This window comes from Sebastes umbrosus, chromosome 2 (genome assembly GCF_015220745.1).
Source record: "Sebastes umbrosus isolate fSebUmb1 chromosome 2, fSebUmb1.pri, whole genome shotgun sequence".
Classification (NCBI taxonomy): Eukaryota; Metazoa; Chordata; class Actinopteri; order Perciformes; family Sebastidae; genus Sebastes; species Sebastes umbrosus.
In genome coordinates this window covers 7797915-7815557 of record NC_051270.1, presented here as the reverse complement: position 1 = coordinate 7815557, position 17643 = coordinate 7797915, and the positions used below count along the sequence as shown (strand labels likewise).

At 39.1% G+C, this 17643-nt stretch overlaps 1 protein-coding gene across 4 annotated transcripts in view; it reads right to left on the bottom strand.

Moving 5' to 3' along the window:
- The window catches only part of cep89 (centrosomal protein 89), a 70250-nt gene that overhangs the window by 52412 nt on the left and 195 nt on the right, over positions 1-17643 (bottom strand). For all 4 annotated transcript variants that reach the window (XM_037746864.1, XM_037746847.1, XM_037746855.1 and 1 more), the window contains exons 1-14: positions 17573-17643; positions 16140-16246; positions 14545-14691; positions 13538-13730; positions 10768-10819; positions 9530-9637; positions 8462-8701; positions 7173-7315; positions 6121-6171; positions 5113-5196; positions 3578-3681; positions 2741-2856; positions 1644-1824; positions 872-1039 (exon numbers count right to left, since the gene is read on the bottom strand). The exon at positions 17573-17643 is cut by the window's right edge. In XM_037746864.1, the coding sequence (XP_037602792.1) occupies positions 872-1039; positions 1644-1824; positions 2741-2856; positions 3578-3681; positions 5113-5196; positions 6121-6171; positions 7173-7315; positions 8462-8701; positions 9530-9637; positions 10768-10819; positions 13538-13730; positions 14545-14691; positions 16140-16246; positions 17573-17614 (1736 nt within the window). In that variant the 5' untranslated portion in view covers positions 17615-17643. The remainder of the gene's footprint in view (positions 1-871; positions 1040-1643; positions 1825-2740; positions 2857-3577; positions 3682-5112; positions 5197-6120; positions 6172-7172; positions 7316-8461; positions 8702-9529; positions 9638-10767; positions 10820-13537; positions 13731-14544; positions 14692-16139; positions 16247-17572) is intronic.

The window sequence follows — 17643 nt, the reverse complement described above, 5'->3', positions numbered from 1 at the left end:
CTTAGCATTTAATTTCATGTTGTGGGATCAAGAGGTTTCTGCTCTAAAATGTCACACAACTTGGCTATAAGTTATTGAGCACAGTTGGATCTAGATTTACTTTTTGGATTAACGAGCTGTAATCTAATCATTTGGGGCAACCTTGCACCGTCATTTTACGTCCATTAAAAGTGCTTGTTTTTGCCACTGACAGGCATTGTCAGTTGTTATTATAGATGTCTGATAACATTATGGAAAGGACCCTACAGAGAAATAAAACCTTTTTCTTACCTTTCGCTTTTCGTTTGTCATTGTCTCATGTGACTTGTTGCCGGAAGACAGCAGTGGAAACGTGAGTGAGAGTCGAGTGAGAAGTGCCGGTGTTGTCAGAGTTTGTTGTGTTGGAGTAAGCATAGCTTAGTGTTATCTAAAAGATTTCCAATGTCATGGCTGAATATTTAGATGATTTCCACAATGTGGATGCGACGTGAGGTTTCAGATCGAGACACAAAATAACAAACAGACCGGATCAAGCAAAAGGTAAGAAAAACATTTAATTTCTCTGTAGGGTCCTTTCCATAATGTTGTCAGACACTTATAATAACAATCTGAGCCTGTCAGTGGCATAAACAAGCACTTTTAGGTTGCCCCAAATGATTACATTACAGATTGTTTCGTGGCTGCCATCTACAGCGCTCTCCTTCAATACTGGACCAATTTCAAAAAGTGTTGTCCCCGATAGTCACTTAGACACAAAAACATGGAAAATAGGGTCCAGGTTGGAAAATACCCAAATTATACTTTAAGAAGACATGTTGGAATTATGCCCAACTGGCTTCATAGGCTTCATATGTAAGATGATATCAGACAAAGAAAGCAGTACATTTTGTACCTGTTGGCTTGTTTGGTGACCGCCTGCTCAACCTCCATTCTCTTCATATCAGCAGTCAGGTTGGCTTTGTCCAGGGCCAGGCTCCTACTCTCCTCCTGCAGGCTGGACAATCTGAGCAGCAACTCGTCCATCTCACTCTTATTCTTACTCTCCTGCTGCTCCAATTGTCTGAGAGCCAAAGGCAGGTTGTACAGCACATTATAACAAAACAGCTGGTACTTGGTGAACACTTCTCAACAAAGTGTATCCCATCACATTAAAATGTACAAACCTACAGAGGCTCGTCCCCGTTTTTATTAATGCTACTAACTCGTATCCTTATACTACTAGTTTTGATTAACTTCTACAAGGATTCTGCTCTACCACTTCAATTTATTTATCATATCCCACTGCTGCTCTCGATTGCAATTAACAATGCAATGCTTCAGTTGCTACTCTAGTTTTATCTGCTATAAAATCAATTGCAAACTGAATTAATAATAAACCAAACTAAAAATGAACTGAGGTGAACTCTTGGCAAACCTGTTGGAAAGAAGAAGATGAGAAGCCCTGGCATTTGGCATTTTTGGATGACAATATGAAGGGAACTGTACACCCTTACCTAACATACAGCAAGTCACTAACAGACACTGTTCAGTTCTTCTCTTTCTTGTTCTCACTTCACAAAAGAAAAGAACTGTGTCCCAGTTCAGGAGCAGAACTTTTTTTAATACTGATTGATTCATCTTTTAGAGTAAGAAACATTTGATCAAATAAGACATTGTAGCGGTACCGTCTGAGTTTCCCAGCAATGCTGCAGTGTTCGTCCCAGGTGATGGCATCCTTCAGGCGGGCCTGCAGAATTTGTACTTCCCTCTCATTTTTCTGCACCTCCCTCCTGCTCTCTTCCAGGTCCTCCTGCAAATGCTGCTTTTCCGCCTCAAACAACATCAGTTGCTTTGTCACCTTGGATACTACAAAGAGAAGGGAGAGATGGGGAGGAGTAAAATGGAGTGAAATAAAGAGTCAACATGAAAGCAACAAAGAAAAGGATGCAGGGCTACAATGAAAGAGAATTATGCTAAAAGTTTTAAGCCTTTCAAGATTTCCTCTTTAAATTTAACCACAGATGGTTTTGCCTTGTACGTATGGTTTCCTATGAAGAATTCCTTTCATTTTTTACACTTAGGCATGTGGCACTCCAACCGTTTTTTTGTTTTGCTGACTGTGAAATTGACTTTGCTTGTCTGTGTGGTATTTTGATACCCAGCACAAAGCGCACGATGCACAGGTGGGAGGGGAAGAGCAAACAGGTGTGAGAAACAGTCAATGAGGCAGAGCCCCGACCAGTGGATGCTTTTAAATTAAAATGAAAAAATAATGTTTAATATGGATGAATACAGGAACGTCTGAAAATCAGTCTGGATTTATCAATAAAGTTTCAGTTCATTAACTCCCTGCAGCTATCTGACATGACACCAGGCTGCTACAGAATGACCGCAAACACCTCTACACACATCAGACTTGTCTGTTATAACTCGATATTCTGCTTGATTATGCAGAATAACATTAATCCTGTGCTTCACAGCCTCCTTTTCAACTTTCAAAAAACTAAATCAGCCTTACAGAGCAAACACTGCTGTGTCACATTTTAAGGTATGAAGTAACCATTTACAACATGAAATATTGAAGACTTATGAGTGAAATCTGATTGATGCTATCATATAAAATTCTTCATCAAACTATTTGCTTGTATCATCATTGTTCTAATGAACTGTTGAAGACACTCTAAATCTGCCTTTGGCTACAGATTTGTGGTGCTGTGTGTTCACATTGTGCCACTCTGCACCTTCTAGCCCATGATGTACTGCTTTGTTATTGTTGTTGTACCTTCAGAATAGTGCCTGCTCTGGCTGCTCTTGGCCTTAACATGCTGAGCCTCGAGCTGATCAATCAGAACCTGGTTCTCCTGCAAAACCAGAAGGGCCTGTTGTTGGAGCTGATGACTGGAGAGAAAAGAGAAAGATTATGTTTGAAGCACAAAGCTGCTATAATATTCATATGAATATTCACTTCAATTATTGATACTGAATAGGTTATACATTTTTGAAAATTTTTATAATTTTAACTTTAAAAGCCAGTCTTAATGTACATGTGTAGTCTAAATCAACCCTGGATATTAATATCCTTAGGGCTGTCAACGTTAATGTGATAATAACGCGTTAACGCAAATTTGTTTTAGTTTACAACCTGTAGTCCCTATCTGCCTTCATTTGAGCTGGTGGTGTTGTCTTAATCATGAATACTGTGCAGGAAGTTATTGTTCAGAACACCTGCCAGATGTACTAAATGTAAAAGTATGCAAACAGTCACACAATGTCTTACTCAATGTTCACATTGTTCTTGAGTTGATAGACAATTTAAAACAGGTTAAAATGTCTCTATCTAACTATTACAAGTTAGAGTGATGATGACAGACAGAGTAGTGATGGGGAAGATATGGGAGCACAGAAGAAGATGTAAAGGTTTTACTACTTTTATTTCATTATTTCACACAATATAAGCTTTAGTGGTAGACCCAGAGATTGGCAAGCAGCAGTGCGGAAGAGAATAAAGGAGGTATTTAATTTTCACTACATCAGGGGAACAAATGGTGACGGCCAAGCAAGTGCTGACAGTGCTGAACCAATACACACACACACACACAAAGAGTATATTTCTTCTTACCAGTTCTTCTGGCTAACCCCTCCGATCTTTGCAATTTCATCATGGAGTCTCTCATTTTCTTTGATCACCTCCTCCACATGAACACGAATCCTTTTTACCTCCTCCTGTGGCAAGCAGACAAAGACACATAAGGACCTCTGATCTCAAGGACGCAAGAGAAGTTTTAAATTGGAGACAGCAAAATAAAAACAAAAAAGAAGTCTTCTTCCAGTACTACTGCTAAGGATTAAGGATCACCCTTCTGAGACTAAATCCTTGACGGCAACTACAGCTGGGTGCACCAATTCTCCAGGGGCCTGTACCACGAAGCGAGATTAGTGTGTTAGACAGCCATCTTCGGGTTTAACTCAAGTTTTCCAGTACCACGAATCTGGCTCACTTTTAACAGAGGTAGAGAACCAACCTGCGCTGCACAGCTAACCTGCACCGGAGCAGGTCAGCTTCAGAGGATCAGATCAAGACTTGTCAACAGCCCCTCTACTGACCAATCAGCTCACTGGAAAAATTCAGTCATCATTCTTACAGGATACTGACATGGAGTAAAGTACTGACTTTACAATAAAGTAGGGCTGTCAATCGATTAAAATAGTTAATCGCAATTAATCACAAATTAATCACACATTTTTCATCTGTTCAAAATGTACTTTAAAGGGAGATTTGTCTTGTATTTAATACTCTTATCAACATAGGAGTGGGTAAATATGCTTGCTTTATGCAAATGTATGTATATATTTATTATTGGAAATCAATTAACAACACAAAACAATGACAAATATTGTCCAGAAACCCTCACAAGTACTGCATTTAGCATAAAAACAAATATGCACAAATCACAACATGGCAAACTCAAGCCCAACAGGCAACAACAGCTGTCAGTGTGTCAGTGTGCTGACTTGACTATGACTTGCCCCAAACTGCATGTGATTATCATAAAGTGGGCATGTCTGTAAAAGAGGGACTTGTGGGTACCCATAAAAAACATTTTCATTCACATATCTTGAGGTCAGAGGTCAAGGGACACTTTTGAAAATGGCCACAAGTCCCACAATATAGTGACAATTAATAAAGAGCAATCAATATTCTTGTAGATTAGTAGCATCATTTTTGCTGTTCCAGGCTTTCCATTTCCACTCAGAGCATCTAACAAACAAAGTTTATAGCGGAACATACATAAAGATTATAGCTGCATTTCAGTTGCACAGAGTTGATGCTTTTACACTCTTATTCCATCACTGTAGCTCAGATAAACATGAGGTGGCTTTGTGATGACAACTGAAAATAAAAACTATGCCCTCTGTTGTCTTTCAGTATAAAAATAATCCACACGCTGTTAATTGGCTTCTATGATTATAATGTGATATTTCAGTGCTGCAGGTTTTGATCCCATGCATTGCATATATCCAAGGCAACAACTTAACAGTTTGCTGCTTATATGATAACATCTAACATAGACTCCTAAAGAAAGATTGATTGAGGGGATAATAAGAAGAAACTCACACAAACACGCATACAGTTTCTTCTCACATACACTTTACCTCAGTGGTTTGCAGAAGAGCATATTTCTCGTTCATCCTGTCTTCATAGGCCAGCAGCAAAGGAGATAAATACTTCATGTCGAGCTACAAAAAAGGAAAAAGAGAAATGATCCAAATTAGCTGCAATGACAAAGCCATGAATATATTCCCATATAGGGCTTATTCAAGGCAGGCAGGAAAAACACTTTCCAGCCCACTAGTCACAGTGGTCGTTAAATCTGAATCATACCGGGTGCAAATCTATCCAGCAGGATTGCAGTCATTGTGGACCGATAGGGAACAACCTGGCACTCTGCTTTGGTCACTTGAGGGATAAAGCACTTTATCTTCTAGAGTTGCAACGATTAATTGATTAATTGTCAACTATTAAATTAAGCGCAAACTATTTTGATAATCGATTTATTAGTTTGAGTTTGAGTTTTTTTTTAAAGAAAATAGGCAAAATTCTCTGATTCCAGCTTCTTAAGTGTGAATATTTTCTGGTTTCTTTACTCCTCTATGACAGCAAACTGAATATCTTTGAGTTATGGACAAAACCAGACATTTGAAAAACGTCATATTGGGCTTTGGGAAACACTGATCGGCATTTTTCACCATTTTCTGACATTTATATAGACCAAACAACTAATCGATTAATCGAGAAAATAATTAACAGATTATTTGACAATGAAAATAATCGTTAGTTGCAGCCCTACTCTCTTCCTTCTGAAACTTTTTAGTGAACCTGGGCCTGAGCTTCAAAGCTGTCAGACCAGTTATGTGTCACCAGACTGAGCATTTATGATTTCACATGTTAAATCCACATTAATCTGCTGAACAACCGTTTCAACTTAATAGGTACTATCTTAAGTTATCACTCAGCTGTATAAAAAATGACTTGCCAATTAAACCAGCCAGCCATATTAAACAGATTGATTAGCTAAATCTTACTATTAACCAGCCACAAAGTTAGGCTACTGCCATGCCATATTAAAGTAATGTCCTGTGCAGCTATATAAAGATACTGACCAGCCAAGGAGGAGGAGGCCCCATCTTTGGTAAGCCACTGATTCTGGAGCTCTGCATGAGACACAGTAAGAAAGAGAAAGAAAATTAGTCATCATACCATCATAGCCATGGTTAATATGGTTGCTTTAATTGCTGTCCTTCACACAGAGTAAATATTTAAAATATGTTGATAGAACCAGAGGATTAAAGTCTGAAAATGTTTTACATTTGGCTGCTTCTGGTGTACAGGTCTTAAGGAATTAAAGAACATTACAGTTTTATAACAACAGAGCATATGGGGAATTAAAATAAATGAAAATTGTTATATGATCTATGGAAGCAGACAAAGTTCAATTCTAGCTTGGCTAATTTTATTCAGACTTATATTATCTCTTATTACTGTATTATTATTACTATAAAACTACGCCATAATCTTGTCCTTTATCGCTTCCTTTCACCAGCCTCACATCGGCTGTCAGTAATGAGCGCCAGCAGAGACATCCAGCAACAGCAGAAGCAAACGGGTATGAAGACACAGCATGAGGTAGCCATGATTAAAAGCATAGGTCAGCGTTCTTCTGCAGTGTAAACACACAACAACCCAGAATGGACAGAGAGCCTCAGACGGGAACAAGCAACTCTTTTAGTGCAACAAATCAGATGGAAGGACAGACCAAAAGAAACCTTATTTCACTCAGCGGGGCTCTGGATCAAAGACAGATTTCGATCTTAAAGGCTTGCTGTGAAAATAAAGTGATGTACTGGTAATAGATTCTGTATTAAATTAGATTAGACTGACTAAAATGCCTCCAGTTGGTGAAGAGAGCAGAGGAGGAGGAGAAGGCATACATCTGTATTCATTTGATTCTGGCAACATGAGCTGGAGTGTTACAGGTTGATTGATTAGAGAAAGGGCCGCGGTGCAAGACCCTGACAGTAGGGACTCTTCTACAGACTGCCTGAGCCCATAACTATTTCATGGGGTTACAAGAGGTCTCATTCATAAATGGTCAATTTGGGAGTTTGATTGCGATGAGGCGCTACTAAAAAAAAGCAGAGCTAGCTAGTCATACCTCCTGTTTGGACAATGGTCTGAATTTGGTTTGATAGCGGCTCAGTTCCACATTTAGACGGTGAACTGTCAACTTGAGGGCGTCATTTTCATCCACCAGCTCCTGAGCATGTTGCCTCAGATTCAGTAGCTCTGCCTGGCTGCCTGTAAGCACAGCAGATCAGGTTAGACATATTTTTGAGACATCAAGTAATGTTCTTATTCAGAATACCATGATTGTTAAATAGAATGCACTACAGGGCTGTCCCGAATCCCATTTTTTGGGGAGTGCAGCAAGCTGACATATAGTATTCTTCTGTCTGTCTTCATCTCCCCCGTTTCAGTGCCCGAGACGGTGCTGCTGCCGCACTACTGTACACGCACGCACCTCTACACATAACAAACCGCGGTATCCGTCTGAGAATAACTAATCATTATTAATGTTGAATATGAATGATAAATAATGTTGTGGGATTATTCCTTATTTCATGGGCTATTTTGGGATGTATACTTTATTATTACATACGTATATAAAAAAATAAATAAAAGCAAAGCCTTCGTATACTGATTTGGAGGTTGATTACCATGGCAATAGTCAAAGTATTCGGGTCAGCCCTAATGCACTATACACTATATTATAATGCAATAAATAAATTCAGAAATCTCCAAAACATTACATTAATCACAAACAAGAAAAGTCAAAAGCTTAGTGGTCTAACAATATATACAATGCAATACCCATATTCATTATTAGAGTTTCAGGAGGAAGGGACAGTGAGAGCTGGTGAAATCTAAAGATGACTAGTGTGTATGGCAAGATGGCCTTGACTCTCCATGTCATCTGCTGGCTGACCCTGAACCCCTCACCCTCAGGGTTTAGTAAAGTGAACATAATTAATGCTTCACTAGCAGAGAGAGAATATTACTTTTCCATGCTGCTTCCTTCTGCCTGCCATGAGGTCAGAGTCTCTAACCACCAAGCCAACCTGCTACCCATTTAAACTGCCAATTTTTCATCCTTCTTTAAACTCTTTTTGGATTTTTTATTTCCTTTTCATGTTTCTTTTTCATTATTCCCTCGCCCTCTTCTCATCATGCTGAGGAGGTGCTGTGGAGCTCAATGATCAGAGCCATATCTACTAACAGACCGTCTCCAGCTCCCTCCTTTCACATACCTCTGTTGTGACTCACTTGCTTCATTCCCACACCCTTCATCTCTTTTCCCCTGTTACTCCTTATTTCACTCCATTGATTCTCTTTCTCCCTCCCCTCCTGTCTCTATACATCTCTCCAGTGGCTCCTCCACTCTACCTGCAGATGACCTCAGGTTTGAGGAGGCTTGGCTGTGACTGATCTCCTGTTCCAGCCGCTGCAGTCGCTCCTCCAGTAGCTTTTGTTCATCTACCATCCTTGTGTACTTCTCTGGCAAGGCCCACGCTACCTCCCTCTGCACCTCATGGCACACCTTGCTGGGCTCTGCAGACAGCTGGGTGGGGTGTTTGGGGGTTTTGGCTTGGCTGGGTGGGTCGGTGGTTGGGATGGGTAGCGCGGCTGTAATAGGGAAGGTAAATACTTTTAATGGCAGTACATAAACATATTCTAAATAGAATAAAATGTGACTATATTCCTAAAAAATGCAGTCTCAATATACAAAACTATTCATGTATCTCATATGGCCATTACATTAACAAAAAAATGTGTGTGAAACAGAACATTTCTTGAACTGTTATATATTAAATATGTCTTAAGTGACTAAAACAACTGTATTAGAATACATCATTTACATTAGCAATAACCTAACCAACAAAGGGTATATCATGAAATAGTGTGGTTTGGTGTTGGATGCTTTTTGTCACAGTAAGACAGGAAACCTAGACACAAGAGCAGAAACTCAATCCATTGTTTAAATGTACCTAGCCAACGTGTGGCAGGTAGCATGTTGCAATTGTCCTTAATTGCTACCACTGCTTTTCTCATTTGAAGTGAGAAATCTTGTTGCTGAAGCCCGTCTCATTTGGGGCTTTAAATTTAAACAGCATGCTATGTACACACCCTCAAATGGACATAGAACATAATGCATGCTTGCTACTGCAGTAAATATAACTGAATATACCTTGCATATACTATATGTTGTTTATGTATACCTTAGTTTGACACAAAGATAGGTGTCATGAATACAGACTATAATTCCCTTCAGAAAGCACTGGTCAGTCATGACATGACAGCACAGAAAGAGAAAGATATTTATTTTGCTTTGATCTAAAGCAAGCCATGTTTTTTACTGATCAAAAGCTTGCTATTAAGTATTCAGCAAAATATATAAAAAAAATATAAGTCAAAATGACAAGCAGACACACAGCAGGCTATTTTAGGACTTACAACTAGACGGCACATCTTCTTTCAGACTTCTAGTGCTCTTCCTCACTTTCTTCTTGGAGGAATCACAGCTGTCTTCAGGAGGTTGGACACTAGTTTCCTCAGGGAAATCTGAGAGATTAAAAAAAATCATGCCATCAACAAATGAATACAATTGCAGAAGTACTACTGGGTTCTGTGTGCTTTACTGCATAACCCAATTTTACCATGAACTGCATACTGTTCTGTAAAAGTGACTTTCTCCATAGCTTGAATGTGTTACTTTAGAACACAGCCAGCCTTTATGTACAGTAGCATGCACTATTAAGTGATTAAAGGCAGGAGCATTTTAGGGACACATAAAACATTTAAAATTAGCACAGTCAAAAGCCTGAGGCCAGCTCTGGTAATAAGAACTATATAATGATGCTTGATGCTCTAATGATGTAAGGCTACATTATATATGTTGTGAAACTACATTTTTGTTTCAATGAAATAGCATTGCTGTAACAAGAAATAAACTAGGATTGTGAAATGGTCTATAAGAGCTGTAGCTTTGTTCTTCTCTTAAGGCCGAGGAAGATCTACTTACATGTCTCTATTTATATTACCCTCTAAATAGAAACGTGTATATCTCTGTTAGACATCAAAGATATATTATTATTGAGAGCTCCATAGCTTTAGTTTTCTGAAGAATTTCAAATCACACTCTTATTTTAAAGTGCACCAACAATACGCCAACACCACCGACATAATTACATTTGTTTTGCTGCATGTTGTTTGAGAGATTTTCATAGTACCTTTGCTACTTTATTAGCGTTTATTCTGTCAGTTAACAATTAATAGTTAGAAGCATTCCAACTACTCTATATACAACTGGAGGCTGCTAATAGATATTGCTGTCTATTTACTGACACCCAACACACTACTGTCTGTTGGAGTTAATCATTGTTACCACCTTCCCTTCATATCAGTGGTTGCAACCAGCAGGAAGATCAGCTTAAATGCTTTTAATGTAAATGTATTACGTAAACTGGACCCTAAAGATTTAGAAAAGGCATACTCTGTAAAAGGCAGTATGTTTGCTAGTGACTTGTTCCAACAATCTCTAGATCTACTAACAACATAAATAGAAGGTCACAGTTTAACAATAATTGACAACTGACGTTGTTTTATTTAGCAGTACAATATGTTTGACAACTCTTAAATTAACCTTATTTGGTGCTATTGGGTGTTATTTTGCAAATACTGGCAGTTATTACCTGGAGAAGGCCCTCTTCTGCCAGACATCTGAATCAGCTGGGGTGTACTGGTCTGAAAGACAAACAGGCAAAACAAACAGACAGGCAGTCAGAGACAGATAATGAGTAAGTCTTTTCAAAGAGATTTCCAAAGCCCCGCTGCCTGGTTCCCTTTTGTGCAAGGCTATTTCAGAGACCACTGCGTTTATGGCCATTGTCGAAAATGTGGAAAATAAGATCCTGTCATTTTGTCAGTTCATTTACAGTATTGTTGCGCATCTTTAGAGACACATTTAAGCGATGTGAATGAGTTCAGTGTAGGGAAGAGTCACAGTTGAAACAGAAGAGCAAGAAAGAAGCAAAGAAAGAATGAAATACATGAACATGGCATACTGAAGGATGACTACTGCTAATTGGTTTGAGGCACAACTATCACATGATTAGAAAATAAACTATACACTGAGTTTATTAGGTACACCTAATACAGTTTAATACAACAGACCTGCAATCAATTCTACCTTCATGAAGGTTATTCAGAAAGGTGTTTATTCAACTGAATGGCATTTCGTAGGCTGCAGTTTGTGGTGCTGTTGTTGCAGCTTTATACAGAGAGGTGTTTCTGGTATTTAGCCTACCCTCATTGATATGAATGGGTTGGACAAAATAATAGAAGCGTCCGTTAGTTTTAGCGAGGTGTACCTATAGTAATAAACTGTCAACTGAGTGTATTTGTAAACAAGTACACTAGTGTAATTTCTTACACTAACTCACATCCTCACCCTGAATGATGAAGAGCAGCTGACGAATGTGGCTGTCTGTTTACGGTACGGTTGATTAATGAGGGTATATCCTGATGTTTCTTATGGATCACATTTGTATGGGGGTACAAACCCATTATGTAGGCTACTATACTGGGTGCTCACGTTAGATTATGGTACAAGGAACAGAAACATCATGTCTTAACTATGACAGGTGAAAAAAGCCACAGGCAGCTAGACTCTGATTGTCTGGAAAGACAACTTACAGGGGGAAACAGATCCCATTGGGACCAGTACAGGTTAGCAGCCCAATGTAGCAGTATACAGGACAAGAACATGAGCAGAATAGAACAAAATGCTGTGAGAGAGCAGACTCTTGGGATGTAACCAGTGGGATTTTGGGAAGAAATCTCACAGGTAGGAATTACAGATACAAACCATGGAATAGAACAAACTATGAGAAGGTTAAGATAGAAATTTCAGGCACAGGGAGAAAGACATTTCAGGTGCGTGGCTCTGTACCCACTAGTAATAACCTGTCGTCAGTGACCATAAATCACAATTACGAAGTCAGTTTTCAACGCAACGTACAGGGTTAGAATAAGAGCAAATTGTCGCCACCTGAATTGCTGTGCCATCAGAGGCAAACAATGCAAAATAATGTTTTGTGGTAAAGGGAGAAGTCTCAGCAAATAAATAAAATGCATGCCAAATGTAGAAAACCTGCAATGGCAGAGAAAAAACTGCTTAACAGAGGAACAATAACCATATGTAGTGATTCAGGAACGCTGGAAGGATATGTCAACACTGTAAGCTAAGTCCTTAGAAATGACTGAGCAGAATCAAAACCTGTGACAAGGCTACATTACATTACCTTTATTCTGAGTACAACTGTGCCTCCCAGTGGATCAAACTGGTATGACAATACCCACCTCAGAGACATTACAAACTGAACCAAGTATACAAAATATTTAAGAAAGAATAGTTATCCTCCCTCAACACAAAGGGCCTTTCTCAAACTGGACCCTCCCAACTTCCACTCTGTGGCGTGTGAACTCCGTTTGTAGTCACAATAACAGCTGAATGAAGTACCCTTCATTAAGGTGTAGGATATAAATACAGCGGCAAGCTTTGGGACGAACTTCCCTTTTTCCGACGGAAACTGTTGTAACGTTTTGTAACCATGGTTTTGTATCAAGCGGAGGGGAAGTGCAAAGGTTCACAGTATTAACAATAAAAAGAATATGCAATATATGGAGAAAATACAAATAAAGCTTACTTTACTTACTTACATTTTTAACTCTAATGTTTATGAGCTACTTGGCTTTTGCAACAGTCCGTGTAAATATACAACACTTATAATCAAATGAACACTAGAAAGGGTAGATTTGATACTAAATACCATGTAACCTTGTTAACGCCTGTACAACAATATTAAATGGCTATCTAAGTTTGAACAGTTTAGGTTTGTGCGGGTAATTGCACAGAACTTACATTTTTACGGAGTGTGTTCCATGACAAACACAAAACGTCAGCATTGATGCAGGCTCGCTGTTGGAGGGTTGTATAAACCAATTCCACTCATCACTAGTTGGATTTGGATGGCATTTAATATGGCGAACCCTTCACGCAAATGGGCAAACGGAGTGGAAGTGGGTAGGGAGAGGGTGTATGGGGTGGTTTGAGAAAAGCCCCATCATTCAAAAGCAGATATTCTGACTTGTCACAGCAGGAAAGGCACAGGTGCAACATGAACAATGTCTCAGTAGGCCATTCCAGTGTACACACAGGACCCTGGAACTGGCTCACCTGAATGTTATGCATGTTGTTATTGAGGTTATTAATTATACCTGCGCTCTTTCTGCTATAACGTGTACGTATAACTGGTCTATTGGCTCTACTCCAGCTGGAGGTTAACTACTTCGCTATGATGCTCTTTGACAGCAGTTATCTATGGTGGGAAGAAATGTTTCTCATTTGCTTTCAATGACAACATTTTTTCAACTGGGATTAGAACTAGCAAACAATCTCACCTTCAGTTTTAGTGGCAGAGAATAGACAGGTTCTGTGATTGAACATTTTTCCTCTCTGTCAAGAGTTTGGTAAACATGTTCTTCCCTGTCCTCTTCACTCTCCACCTCCTCTTCCTTGTCTTCCAACTCTTCGTCCGAGTGGTCAGGGGAGGACAGGCGTGGTCGGCTAGCCAACTCTTCTGACCATCTGTCTCTGAGGAAGGCAAGAAAGTGATATCTCAAAGTTAAAGCAGAAGAAAGTAAGCTGTCTCTTATTTATTGCTATTTTCTTAAAAAAGAAATACAATCTACTTAATTTCGGCAATAGGCCTTTATCACAGAAGACATTTTGACTTGTCATAGTAGGAAAAGCACAGATGGACCTAATAACATAACGATGGGTCCGTTCCAGTAAGACATACCAGTGCACCAGCATGCACACAAGGACCCTATAACCAAAACAGCTATATGCTATTCAGCCTTCATTCATTGTATTATTTATACCCGTGTTTTTCCTACTGTGGCATGTCAAAATCTCTTCTATGAAAAAAGACTTCTCGGAAAATTGCAAAGAAATAAACAAAATAGCATTTTAAGTGTCATTACAAGATTAGATGGCTTCTTGAGAGAGATATTCTCTGTCTGCAGCAGCAGGGCACACATTCATGAAAACAGATCAATGAAACCAGAAGAAAACCCGGGCCTATATTTTAAAGATATTGAGAAAAATCTAAAATAACATTTCTTTTTCAAGGTCACATCTCACATTTTACAGACACCTCTTGTGCTCTGGTAAATCTTGGTGAAGATCCGGGAATTTCCTCTTTGAAAAAACTCAAATAATAAATTAACCGCTATTCCTTAAAGTAGGACCAATCGTGTACCCCTTTGTCCCATTTTCTACTGTGACACATTTGATAAATACAGACCCAGGTCAGGTCGAGTCAGGTAAGAGTGGCCTCTTACAGTTAGGATCATTTGTCACAAAGCTTGTGATGATACTGATGTATTTGCCAGAGGGAGTTTACCTGATGAAAAGTGCTGTGCTGATGTTTGGTTCAGATATGAAGGACTCTGATTGGCCACTCTCAGAGAAAGACCTCGGACGGATAGGGGGGATGGCCCATGTCTGTCCAGTGAGCGAAGAAGACAAGATGGCTGCTGCCAAGGCTGATCTGTAGATGGAAAGACGTCATTCACATGAGGAGAGACAGATACGTGTGTAATATAAGCACAAGAAATGCTGCTTATCACATCACAATGTCACATCATAGTTTATTTATAATGTTAATGATGTGATACATTGTTAGAAAAGGAAGCATCTCCTTCAGTTTCCCCTAAATAAGTTTGAAAGTACTGTTTTAAATCCAACATTCAGAATAGTATAGTTGAACAAACAAAAAAAAGAAAAAGATTAAACTCTACTTTATCAATTAAGTTTGTGTTGAAGAAAGTTAAATGTATGATGAAGCTTAGTGATGAATGCATTGATAATGGCGACAGTCTTCTTCATTGCAATGACAATGACAGTGAACGCTCTTACAGGATGAGACCAGAATTCAACTTTTCTACCACATTTCAATAATAAATAAATGTGTGAGGACAGCATGAAGTCAAGCATAGGCTGGCGACACACATAAGTATATTATTGAGAAATGTAGAGGCATCAACTTCAACAAATGGGTCAGCAATCTGTTACAATCTAGCAACAAGATGGAGGTAAATTGTTGAGAATATTGCCCATCAGTTGCCCAAAACGTTACCCCTTAAAGACACTGCATTGTGGGGGGATAAAGAGAGAAAGGAAAAGCTGTGTTTTCTCTGAATTCATTCAGCAGTTGTGCACAAACCCTGCAAGAACTTTTCACTATTGCAAATGAGCTCGTAAACAGGTAGGTATGGCAAGCTGTTATAACATTTAATCAAACCATCCTATCTGTCATTACATTTTACATATCCATAATAGCATTTCTCCTAGTCAAAATTGTATTCTCACAAGTCAGAAGGGGGGTTAAAGGTATCCACAATGACATTCAAATTGATACTTTCAAATTGTATTTCAAGATATCTAAAATTGTATTTCTCCTATTCAAAATTCAATTTAAGATATCTTTTAGTGCTTAAAAAGTACAAGTGGTCGTTTTAACATTTAATAGCTAGACTGGATATGTATTGCAGATATCCGTAGTTCAATTCTTCCTGATCAGAATGAACATTTCAGATATCCACAACATCATTCTTCCTATAAGACAAATTACATCACTTTTGTCATTGATGTGTGTTGGGCTTTCAATTTCAAATATTCACAATTGCATTTTTGATATCTGAAATGAACATTCTGGATATCTGCAATAATATTCTTATTAGGACAAACTCACATTTCAGATATCTACAATCTAATTGTTACTAGTCTACTCTAATTGAAATGTTCATTTTGACAAGGAAGGATTGAATTACAGATATCTGCGATACATATCCAGTCTAGCTATTAAATGTTAAAACAGCTTGCCATAGGTACAGGCAAAATATTACAAAAATAGTGGTTAAACAAGAAAAAGATGTCAGAGAAAACACAGCCAATTGAAAAAAAGGGATGTTAGAGGTGATGGAGAGTGTTAGGTACCTGGGTCTCTCAGGTGAGGGGTTTGGGCTGCGTGGGGGCGGGGTACGAGGCACAGCAGCCTTGGGGGCAATGGAGGCGGCAGGGATCAAACCATGAGCTATATGCCTCTACACAACACGCACAGAGGAAGGTTAGGGACAAGGTTAGCATCACATAGACAGACATTAACACACACACAATGTGGGTCCTTTATGACAATGGTTGAGGAGAGTTTAAGCCACACAGGAAAAACAAAGAGGCTATATAGGTGGAAGGGGAAGGGTAGAAATGATGATTACAGAAACACACTTGATAAATGAGATACTGAAGTAGTCAAACAACAGCCTGTTACAGCAGTGGATGTTTGCTGCTAGAAACACACTGTCTGCTGGGGCAGCAGTATCTCGGCTGCGGAGAGGAAGAGATTAGACAGAGTGATCAGGAAGGCCAGCTCTGTCATGGGATGCCCCCTCGACACAGTGGAGGTGGTGGGAGAGAGGAGGATGATGGCTAAGCTGTCATCCATGATGGAGAATGACTCCCACCCCATGCAGGACACCATCTCAGCACTGGAGAGCTCCTTCAGTGACAGGCTGGTCCACCCAAAGTGTGTGAAGGAGCTCTATCGCAGGTCCTTCCTTCCTGCAGCTGTCCGACTCCACAACCAGCACTGCTCCCAGTAGACCACTCACACACCAAAAAAACTGACAATAACCTGATATTTTCAGGTGGAATTTCATTCATTCATTCATTCATTCATTCATTCTCACTGGGCAATATTATTTTCCACTTGTGCAATTTTGTTAATAGTCTGTTTATTGTCAATACTGTATATACTGCTCCTATTTTTATACTTCCTTCTATTTAAATGGTTCATATTTTGTTACACTTTGTTTAGCTCTTTTTTTTTACTGTGTTAGCTGATGCTTCTTGTTTTTTTGCACTATATCCCCTTTGCTGCTGTACACTGCCTATTTCCCCACTGCGGGACTAATAAAGGAATATCTTATCTTATCTTATCTTATCTTAGCCATGTTAACATGTCATTGCAGGGTAAACACAGGTGTAATTAATAACATTAATTATGGCCCTGCTCCATTTAGGTGACCCAGGTAGCCTGGTACTGTGCATGCTGGCTCACTGGGATGGCTGTGACACACTAATCAGAGAGGGACCATAATTAACTAAATCATTAACTACACCTGTGTGTTTACCTGCTGTTAACATGACACAAAATGACTGCAGCCAACCGTCAGTTACACTTCTACACTTCTAAATAGCAACAGAGAGGTAACGTTAGTGGATTATACATCTCTCAGTTTACTCGCTGTTTTAATTATGGGTCAACAAAATGAACATTATTACACCACAAGACGTTAATTAACGTCACAAAACCAGTATTAGCCTGCAAGAAATGTGATATGGTTAATATATTTTATAAATAAACAACTTACGAACTCCTTGTCTTTCTCCCTCCTCAACTTGAATTTTAACATAGTGGTAAATGTTGTTGTTTTTAAGCTTC